At 40.5% G+C, this 11,355-nt stretch overlaps 1 protein-coding gene across 1 annotated transcript in view; it reads left to right on the plus strand.

Moving 5' to 3' along the window:
• The window catches only part of OSBPL5 (oxysterol binding protein like 5), a gene marked incomplete in the record, with an annotated part of 79,090 nt that overhangs the window by 42,090 nt on the left and 25,645 nt on the right, over positions 1-11,355 (plus strand). The window contains 6 exon segments of the mRNA XM_072422173.1: positions 1,937-2,038; positions 3,351-3,554; positions 3,638-3,722; positions 5,060-5,231; positions 5,838-6,024; positions 8,569-8,753. Coding sequence (XP_072278274.1) covers positions 1,937-2,038; positions 3,351-3,554; positions 3,638-3,722; positions 5,060-5,231; positions 5,838-6,024; positions 8,569-8,753 — 935 coding nt within the window.

Below are 11,355 nucleotides of genomic sequence, written 5' to 3' on the forward strand. Positions count from 1 at the left end.
TGCCCTTGGTGTTGAAAACATTTTGCTAAGATCTATTTTATTGTATTTTTTAACTTATTCTTTTAATTTTTTGTTTATTTTATTCTTTAGTAAAAAGAAGCATTGTATTTGGTTTATTTCTGCAGGAAAATATGAAATAATATATATACATCTTTCATATATACTGTGGCCACTCAGCTTGTTGCTTTTAGAGAACGTGATATACACACAGAGCCTAAAGGGTTAAAGAAAGGAATACCTGCCATTCACTTATTCCCTGATTTTTCCATTCTGATGATCCAGATGTAGTTTTATTATTGCAATTGTTGTGGGGTACAGATAAACTAATATGGGGTACAGTGGGGACTGCAGGGAGACCCCAACTGTGAATCCAACCTCCTAGATTGCAAGCTCTTTGGGGCATTTGAAACTCCTATTTAATGTATAGTGCTGCGTAATGTGTTGGTGCTATATTAATCCTGTTTATTATTAATAATAATAATAATAATAATAATAATAATAATTAGAGGCAGGAAGGTGGTCAGGGAAGGAGGCAAAGCATACAAGCTCCAAAAGCAGACAAGACCTGTGCAAGTAGTAAATGAAATCCTCGGGTATGCAAAAAGAAACAACTGCAGAGTTTGTCTTGGTCATTAAAGAGTTACAAGATGTTGCAGAAGAGCAAAAGATTTCTTCTGGAAGTCATGCAAAGCGCCCCCTCTCTCCCCATCCAGCAAGCCCTGTTTGTATCTAGGGGTCGTCCATATGTTGAATGTCCCTAACTTGGGGACTACCTGTAGCTGTTTTGGGGTTAATGGCCAGCAGGATCTGACTGGGTACCTGGGGACCACCAGAAGTACTGATGAGCTTTCTGGGTACAGTGATATTTTTTGGAAGGGGCTATTAGCCAGCGATATTGCATAAAAAAACCTTATGTGGGGGGAAGCAGTTGGGCACCCCATTTTTTTCCAGTTCCTCTGTAGGCCAGTCCAACAATCTTAATACTAAGCTAAAAGTTATTGAAATTGATAATTTGATGAGTTGATGGTGATGAGGTGATGAGTTGATCACCTGCTTAGTTCAATATTTCAATATTTGCCCACCATATCCCCATAGTATTCTAACAATTCAAAATATGCAGAAAAAAGGGGACTTCATTGGCACATATATCAAATCAAATAACAAAAACTTTTTATTTTATTAAAACACCATTAAAACATTATGCCATTTGTCTTAACATGCAAGACGGGAGAATCTGAACATATATAGTATTATATTGCTAATACATACATAATACATAATATTGCTCATAGATCGAACCATAGTATATCAAATGATTTAGCAGCTAACAGTATAGCATCTCACAACATTAGAGGGTGTCTCGACGTGTTTCACGGTCAATGTTGCTTCATCAGGATAATAATGTTGAGAGATAATTACTTATAGCATATATTATACATTACAGTATCTTGTCATCTTCATTCAAATATATATATAGGGCCTCAAAGCAAACCAAAAGCTCATGATGAGGGCAACTGCAAACCAATAACAGAAAGGAATCCCTGTAAAGATGCAGATGAATTGCCACTTCAAAAATGAAGGAGATAGACCACAGGTTCCAGCTCTGATAGCTCCGTGAAACGTGTCGAGACACCCTCTAATGTTGTGAGATGTCATAATGTTAGCTGGTAAATCATTTCATATACTATGGTCCGATCTATGAGGAATATTTATGTTCAGATTGTGCCGTCTTGGATGTTAAGACAAATGGCATATTCTTTTATTGGTGTCTTAATATTTTCTAAATAAAAAGTTTTTGTTACTTGATTTTATATATGTGCCAACTAACTCCCCATTTTTTCTGCGTATTTTGAAATCCTAATACTAAGCTTTGAATTTAATATAATCCTAATGCGCATATTTACCCAGCAAATAATCATTTCTCTTCTATTTGCAGGTGCAGAAGAAGAATTATAGGCAGGAAAAGAAAAGGGCTACTAAACAGCTATTCAGCGCCCTCAAAGATCCCAGCGTGGTGATTGTAGCAGACTGGCTGAAGGTTAGTTCATAGAATCTTTTGCAAATGACTTTGAGCTGATTTAATAGGGGCAAAAAGTATTATATAAAAAAGTTGTTTTATTGTTTTGTTTCCTGATCTGTTCTGTTGTTTTCTTGATGCTCTGTTGTTTGCTGAGGGCCAGGGGATGGCGTTGATATTACTATTTAGAAGTTGTGCAAAGATTCCCCCTGGTATAAATAAGCCAAACATTAATTTTTTATTATGTTTATCATCATGGCTTAAGGTGGGGTGCAGGGGAAATTTACTACTCCTCTACCCTGGGTACTGCTACCTTTCTGGAGACGCTGCATGGTACTGTCTTCCTGCCGCACCCCCATAGGGAATGAATTGGGTTGGCAGTGAGAGGCACTAGTACTGGTATCACTCACTGCTGCCAGCTATTAAATGTACAATGCTGATTCTTTAAGCCAGCAAGATTTTGGGCAGCTGAAAAGGTGCCAGCCGTGGGGAGCTGCACTGGATCGTGTGATCGGAGGTAGGTCTGGCCAAACCTGCCCTTAGTCTATACAGTAGAAACAGCAAATCATTTGAATGTGAATTTGGAGATGCTGCTTGGAACAGCACTTTTTGTTGCAGGCTGACAATGCTAAATCACGACCATGCAATAAATAGTAGTGTTGTCAGCCTGCCATGCAAACTCCTTAAAAGTGAAGGGCAAAAATGCCCTTGTGATGGAGCCACCTCAGCATTGCAAGAAGTAAATGCTTGTTTTTGCTTAGGGTTTCTGTAAATTGCTCTTTTACTTACCTTACCCCATGCTGTCCTGGTGGCCAGGGCACTTCTGTTCTATCCATGCTGTGGGTTGCAGATGGGCACTTGGCATTCTCATTTACAAAGCAGGTCTACTGGTTCTGCATTGTAAAGGATGGCATCAGGGCTGCAAATGGTTTAGGAGGAGGAATCTGGGGAAGCGAGGAAATTAGGTAAGTAATGGCCATTTTACAGAAACCCTAGGCACAAACAATCATTTACCCTTTGCAGTATTGGGTAATCCCTTATAAAGTGATTTTGTTTTAAAAATGGTATTGGGCTTTAAGTTGGCCATTGGGTTGTCTGCCTGTCTAATAGGCAGCCCACTAGCCAACTGGCAAGGCTAACAAGCCAACAGCAGTTATTCATTGCAAACATTTAAAAAATAGATTAGGAGTTTCCATACACTTTAAGGAATTCATTATTATATATGGTGGATGTATGTGATATATATTTGGTGTTTGGGTTCTTGTGGTCAACTAAAATCTGAGGGTCAAAAAATACTGTTTTTTTAAAAAATGTTTTTCTTCCTTTTTTTAAGATTCGTGGGTCACTTAAAAGTTGGACAAAACTATGGTGTGTCCTGAAACCAGGACTGCTCCTGATTTATAAAACACCAAAAATTGGACAATGGGTTGGGACGTTACTCCTCCATTCCTGCGAGCTGATTGAAAGACCCACCAAGAAAGACGGATTCTGTTTTAAGCTGTATCACCCCCTGGATCAGTCCATATGGGCAGTAAAGGTATGATATTGATATGTTCAGCTCTACAGCCAATGACTGGCACCCCTTCCATTTAACAGCCCCGGATGGTTTGTGTCTTTCAGGGTCCGAAAGGAGAAAACGTAGGTTCCATCACTCTACCTCTACCCAGCAGCCACTTAATATTCCGAGCTGCATCTGAATCAGATGGTAAGGTTGAATATTAAACCAATGGAAAGCAAACCAGTGTCCATTTTTAGCTGTAACGGGACTTAAAGTGGACTTCCAAGCAAATGCCATACACTATACTGAAATCTATTACCGGGCATCACAAAATCTCTTCTGTTTATCCTCCATGCACAATAGTTTAATTATCAGCTGATCTTTTTTTTCTAAGGGTATTGAATGGACATCCTGCCCAGACTTGTTTCATTCCTCTGATCTATGGTGGAGACATAGGGGCCGTTGGAATAGACCACGTTATATTATGGGGGGCATAGGAAATCAACATACATATCCAAATACTATAGAATGCTAAAAATGATGATAAGAACACCAACAACATATATCAAGGGTATGATGATCTTCTATTGCAGAAGATGGAAGGATGGAGGTGAGAGTGAGTATTGTGTCTTCGCTTACTTGAAGCTACAGCATATTATATACAAAGTATAACAAAAACTAGATTAGACTGAGCTAGAACTAAAACAAGATGTTAGCAAGGTGACAGCGATGTTCATTCTGCATCCCAATGGCACAGCAGCATTGCCACCATGTAGGGCAGGGTACAAAATAATATTATTAGAAGTTAGCACTCTTTGCAGCACTGGGTCCCAGGTTCAAATCTTGACAAGGACACTATCTGCATGGAGTTTGCAGGTTCTCCTTGTGTATGTGTGTATTTTCTTGGGGTACTCCAGTCTCCTCCCACATCCTCCCTCCAAAAACATGCAGTTAGGTTAATTGGCTTCCCCTTAAAATTGACCTTAGACTGTATTAATGACATATGACTATGGTAGGGACATTAGATTGTGAGCTCCTTTGAGGGACAGCCAGTGATATGATAATATACTAATATACTTTGTACAGCGCTGTGTAATATGTTGGCGCTATTTAAATACTGTGTAATAATAATAATAATTGGCCCCCTGAATTATGGTTTTTCTCTGGGACAGGTGTACTTTAATAGAGAAACCGCCAGTAGATTTGGCCACCTGGAACAATTGAGCAGTGCCTCTGGCTATGCAGGAACATGGGACTAACCCTTCCCCACATGTTACAGTGCTGCTGTATTGATTGGACCCTCAGGTACCCAACCTTTACAAATGCGGGTGGAAAAATTGACCTCAACCTTGTGTAAGCGCCACATCAAAACGAAAAGCTCTGAAATATTTGCCAATCATATTCCAGCTTTCACACCCGGTTCAAATGTAATTGGGTCCTTGGTGGAAAATTCTTTCATGCTTAGGATGGATGTGTAGATACATCAGGCCGATTATTGTCAGATGTAATCTGTCGTCTTGAGATGCCCATATTTTGCTTTTCAGGAAGATGTTGGATGGATGCTCTTGAATTGGCTCTTCGCTGCTCCAGTTTATTCAAGATCAATTTGCCTAAACATGGAAAGGATGGGGAAGTTGTGTCCCCTACCGATTTAAATCACACCGCACTCTATACACTGCTGCAAGCAGCAACGGTCTCAGAGCAAGAACTCTTCCAGTAAGATCCACCACTTGTTACTTATTAAGTCATAAATGTAACTATGTGTCATACATGGTAACTCAATATATATATATATATATATATATATATATATATATATATATATATATGTGTGTGTGTGTGTGTGTGTGTGTATATATCACAAATAAATGAATGCCCGGCCAACTCACCTGTCCGCGCTCCAGTGCTGGGTATCACCATCTTCTTTCTATTCTTCCCCTTCTGGATGATTTTTTGCCACCTTGTTTGGCCATGCCCAATGACATAACCATATAAATAGGAATCTCGGACAAGCATGGGATTGTACATGCAAAGCTCAACTTTTTGCTGGAAACCTGGAGCAATCAGCCAGGTAAGTCTCATTAATGCAGAAGGGGCATCGTATGTTTCTTTCTGCAATAATGACTTGCCTGATCATACAAACCTAAAAGTCGAACTTTAGTTCCTCTTTAACATTATTAAATTTCAATTATTCATTGAAATTAATGTGTTGTGATACATGTGTATTGTGGGGCATTTCAGTGCCATTTTTTTTAAAGTTATAAAACAAAACAATAAAATAGGATTTTGGAGAAAGACTTAAAATTTAAACTTCTTTTTTAGGCTTAATGAAATCATTCCTGAAAACGATGCTTTCTCGGACAAGTCGGAAAATGATAATATAGAAGAATCGGAAAATGAGCACAGTCGGAAAACCAGCGAGAGCGACCAGTCTGAGCTACACGGAGAGATCTCATTGGACAGAGAAGGGACCACCTACATGGAAGAGCTGTATGAGGAATTTGGGGAGGTACGATGGTGACAAAGAGACAACTGATGTGTAGGCCGTTAGAATAGGAAGAACAAATTTATAGAAAACAGCTTGGCATATGTAGTTTTGGTATTTCCCATCATTTATTAGAAGACTCATGGTTCTATTTCTGACCCTGTGGGTATAGCTGCTGCCTCCAGGAGGTATGGGCACTGGAGAGGCACTGTCCCATCCAGTGGCTATACTTTTGCACCTTCCTATAAGCAGATCTTTGCATTATAAGCAGGTATGATTTCCATGTGTTGGACATTAGGTTAGGAGTAACATATTAGTAAAAGCCATTTTGGCACAGGTAGGTTGTGTATCTCCCATGATTCCTTGGGGAATTCCAATTTCCATTTATTGCCTTGTGGGTGGAGCCCCAGCCTCCAGGATGTTATGGACAATGCAAATCAAAGGAGGCTCTACCCCATCCAGTGACTATACCCTTGCACCTTCCTATAAGCAGATATATACATTATAAGCAGGTCTCATTTCCATGTGTAGGACATTAGCTTAGGAGTAGGTATGGGATATAGGTTGGGTATCTCCCATCATACCTTGGAAAATTCCAGGTCTTACTACCTGCCCTGTGCATACAGCTCCAGCCTTCAGGAGGTATGGGGGTTATTCAAATCAAAGGAGGCACTGCCCATCCAGAGGCTATATCCATGCATCTTCTTTTAAGCAGATATATGCATTACAAGCATTTCTAATTTCCATGTGTAGATAATTAGCTTAGGAGTAACATATTAGTAAAAGCCAGCTTGGCACATGTAGGTTGGTTATCTCCCATCATTCCTTGAAGAATTCCAATGTCTTGTCCTGTGGGTACAGCACCTGCATCCAGAAGGTATGGGAACTATTAACTGGTGGCACTGCTACTTCCATTGGCTATACCCTTGCACCTTCCTATAAGAAGGTATTTGTTTTATACGGCCAAACATTTGTAGACACCTAGCCATTACAACTGTATGAGCTTGTTGGACGGCCCATTCCATAACCATGGGCTTTACGAGGGGGTGCTGAGGAGTTCCTGGCTTTGCCCAGAAAGAAGAGAGCCAGAGTTGAGCGCAGGTGCATTGTCGTGCAAAAAAAAGATCCCTTTAGTCAACTTTCCACAGCGTTTCGTACTAATTGCCTCCTTCAGTTGGTCCAGGAGGTTAGCATAATACTGTCAGGTGATCCTTGAGCCCTGAGGTAGGTAGTCCACCAACAAAATACCGTAGTTGTCCCATAAAACAGACGCCATAACTTTTTTGGCCGATTTCTGGGTTCGGAACTTTTCCGGCCGCGGGGACCCTCTGTGGCGCTATTCCTTTGAGTGTTCCTTGGTTTCAGGATCATAGATGTGGAGCCAGGTTTCATCCTCAGTCACTAACCTAGCCAAAAAGTCCTGTGCAGCTTCAAAATGGGCCAAAACGGCTTTGGATGCTTCAACTCGTTCCTTCTTCTAAACACTGTTCAAATATTTCGGCACCCACTTCGTTGAAAGCTTGTGCATGTCTAGGATAGTGGTGATAACAAACCCAACACACTCCGGTGGGATGTCAAGTATCTGGGCTATCTCTTTTGCGGATATTCGCCGGTCCTCAATAATCAGCTCATGGACAGATCGCAGGTTGCTGGGTCAGTTGAGGTTGGGGGGCGCTCACTGCGGGGCTCATCTTCAACAATGAAATGCCCGGTCTTGAAACAAGATATCCAGGTTCTGACAGTGCTGTAGAAAGGACACTTCTCCCCCAGTGTTTGTGACATCTCAGTGTGAATGTCCTTTGCTGACTTTCCCTGGAGAAACAAAAACTTTACGACGGCCCGTAACTCCAACAACGTGAAACTTGCTTGTGCCTCTGCCATCACAGCTTCTCACTAAAAGAAAAACAGTTTTAGAAATCGCAAAGACCTGATATTTGCACAGTTACATACTAAGATATTAGGCTGTCATATGCCCCCACACTCATTTTTCTATTTCATCTAGAAGGGGGCAAAGCCAGGAACTTCTCAGCACCCCCTCGTATTATGAAGTTGCCCAGAAACCTTCGGCTATAAAAACTTCCTCTTTTCTAAGAAGGGTTTCCACAAGATTTTACAGTGTTTAGGGAACTTGTGCCATTTATGCATTAAGGAGGACAAGTACTGGTGCTGACCAGAGAGGACATTTCCAGTTCATCCCATGTTCAGTAGGGTTCCCATGATGTTCAGTAGGGTTGAAGTCAGGACTTTGTGTAGACCACTCAAGCTCCTCCACCTCAGATTCACGGAACCATTTCTTTATGGAGCTGGCTTTGTATATATTGGCACAATCATGCTGGAACAGTGAAGGGCGTTTCTCTAATGGTTACCACAATGTTGGAAGTGGTGGTACTACCAGTGCCCATCAATGGAAACACCTGAACGCAGTCCTTTAGATGGGTTCCCACATAAATTGGACATCTATACAGCCATATAGTATGTGTGATGCTCCAGTGTCTACAAACATTCACCCATATCAGATATATATCAAATTTTCTGGACAGATTTTAGCATTTTATGTTCTGTCTATAGGTCGGAGAAGCTTCCCAGACAGAGACGGTCTCAGATGAGAACAAAAGTTTGATGTGGACTTTGCTAAAACAAATGAGACCCGGAATGGACCTGTCCAGAGTCGTGCTGCCAACCTTCATACTGGAACCTCGCTCGTTCCTCAATAAATTATCGGATTATTACTACCATGCTGACATACTGTCCCAGTGAGTACTGTCTGGGCTTTTATCATGATAAAATATGCTTTAAAATGTATTCCAGCAGGTGTTATAAATAGTAGAGGTGGTGAGTGATGAAACTACATTTTAATTTTCCCTTAAAGGGAGTTTCCATATGTTATGTAAAATAATTATTTCCAAAAAACATTTAATATGTATGGCATTATGCAAATTTACGCCCAAACCTCCATCTTTACCTTGCTTCTGTAGTGAAGGACCATTTTTATTAGTTCTTGTTCCTACAAAAATTGTGTAACATTCTTGCAGGAACAGCTGCTGAGTTCCTATAGGCAGAGGCACACCTCCAGCAATACATCTCCCAAGAGGCTTTTTCCTGCATACAATGTGAAGACAGATGCTTGGTAGTTAAGAGATCTCAATTGCTTTGCTTTAAAAAATTAATAGGGTTAGAAAGACCCATGGGAACATGCCTCTAATGAAAGTAAAAATGTATACATTTTCTGTCAATCACTGGTAAAGTATAGGCAGGAAACGTGTTTTTAAAGCCATTGGCGGTTGGTAATTTGCATTGGAATTTAGCATCCCTATACTCTATCAACAATAGGTGTTTGACCCAAATAAATAGGTAACATTTGTGTATTCTTCTTTGTGTATGTGATTCTTTCTTTTATTTTAAGTTTAACCTATTGTTTAATATGGGGACAGGTAATGACTGTAGTATCATGGAAACAATAGGCCTGATTTATTAAATGCCCCAAAGTCTGAAGAGGATATACTTTCATCAGTAAAGCTGGGTAATCCAGCAAACCTGGAATGGATTTCTTAAAATTATTTTTCAATTTGTTAGCAAATGTTTTCATTTTTGGACATCCCCTCCTAATTAAAAGCCCCCCAACATGCATAGAACCTAGCGGGACAATTAAAGGGAGAAGGGGAGCCTGGATGGCGGGAAAAGGAAGGGGCAGCAATGGTGTAACCCTCCAAAGTCTTGGCCATACCAGGCACCTGCTTTCCCCAACAGTAGGGGTGGGGGGTACTCCAAAATGTTTCCCCAAAAGGGTCTGCTATTTTAATCCAGAAGTCTCTTGAAATTGTTATGTATAGTATTTTACGCTAAAAAATCCGGAGTCCACTACTAAAATAAGTGCAAAAAGCTAAATGTTTTAACATTTAACAACCAATGGAAAGTCAGCCAGAGGTAAAATCTTATTGGCTGCTATGGATTAGTTGCCCCCCTATCTTTCCGGATAACCCTGCCTCTACTTTTCTGCTTTTGGAAGTTTAGTTTTGTGACACCCAGCAGTGCTTGTGATACATCCTAATGACCTGAGATCAGAGAAGATATGTAGACTATGAATTCTACACTTTCCTTCACATTGTACAAACAGAATTTTACATTGGATTGGCTGTTCATATTTTTTTAAGTTGTCTTTGATATTCATAAGTCCATCAAGAGATGAAAGCTTATATAATACATTTTCTTAGCATCTGCAGAGACATCTGATCATATTTTGCCGACCTTGTAAAGACACAATGTCATGTATGAAAGGTTTGTCAGGATTACATTATGTTAGTCCATTAAAAGCTGAGCCGTGAATAGCCGATGACTTTCTGCGTCCTTTTTAGTCTATTTGATTATTTTGTCTTCAATGTCACCGTGACACTGATGAGATAAAAGCGCAGTGACAATATCACCATGACCGAGATACAAATCTCTGGCCTAAAATAGACCTTGTATTCATTGAGCTCACTTTCTTACTTTTTTAAAATTTATATTTAAATATCAATCACAATTATAGCTAAATATTTCTTACCTGGCCAAACAGTCCACAAGCCTGTGGGCGCAGTGTTATGATCTGGAGTAAAAGAATGGATCATAGACACAAAAAGTTCATACATATTTAATTTCCGTCACATAAAAAGTATATCTTACTTCTGTCACCAGTGTCCAGAGAATCCAATGGACTTACCAGACTATGAAACCACAGTATATTGCTAATGATCAAAGCATGTAGGATCCGATCCAGCAAACCTTTGTGCACTCCACTTTGTAATTCACAATAATACGGTACGGCGTGTAACAGACAGAGCTTACTTATTCTTGATCCAAAAGTCCAAACTGATCCAGCAGATCTCCACATACTGCTTACTGCTGTCAGATCAGCTACACACCCACGCAACTTACAGAGCCCATTTTCCCCAGGTCCTAAGGAGGGGTGCAAAACCAATTATTAAAACTGATAAAACTTTAAAGAATAAACGAAAACTAGCAGAACTCTATGTTTGGCAATAGGAAATTCTGAGTCTAACATAAGCCCTTCCCTACGTATTTCGCTGGTTAAAGAGCACAGGTGCCTGTGGGGGCAGTGTTATGATCTGGGGTTTCTGTGGAGGCAGTGTTATGATCCGGGGTAACTGTGGGGGCAGTGTTGTGATCTAGGGGAACCTGTGGGGGTAGTCTTATGATCAGGGTTGCCTGTGGGGGCAGTGTTATGATCTGGGGTGTCTGTGGGGATAGTGTTATGTTCTGAGGTGCCTGTGGGGGCAGTGTTATGATCTGGGGGGCCTGTGGGGAAGTGTTATGATCTGGGGTGCCTGTGGGGGCAGTGTTATGATCTGGGGTGCCTGT

The sequence above is a fragment of the Pyxicephalus adspersus genome, chromosome 9 (genome assembly GCF_032062135.1).
Source record: "Pyxicephalus adspersus chromosome 9, UCB_Pads_2.0, whole genome shotgun sequence".
NCBI classification, from domain to species: domain Eukaryota; kingdom Metazoa; phylum Chordata; class Amphibia; order Anura; family Pyxicephalidae; genus Pyxicephalus; species Pyxicephalus adspersus.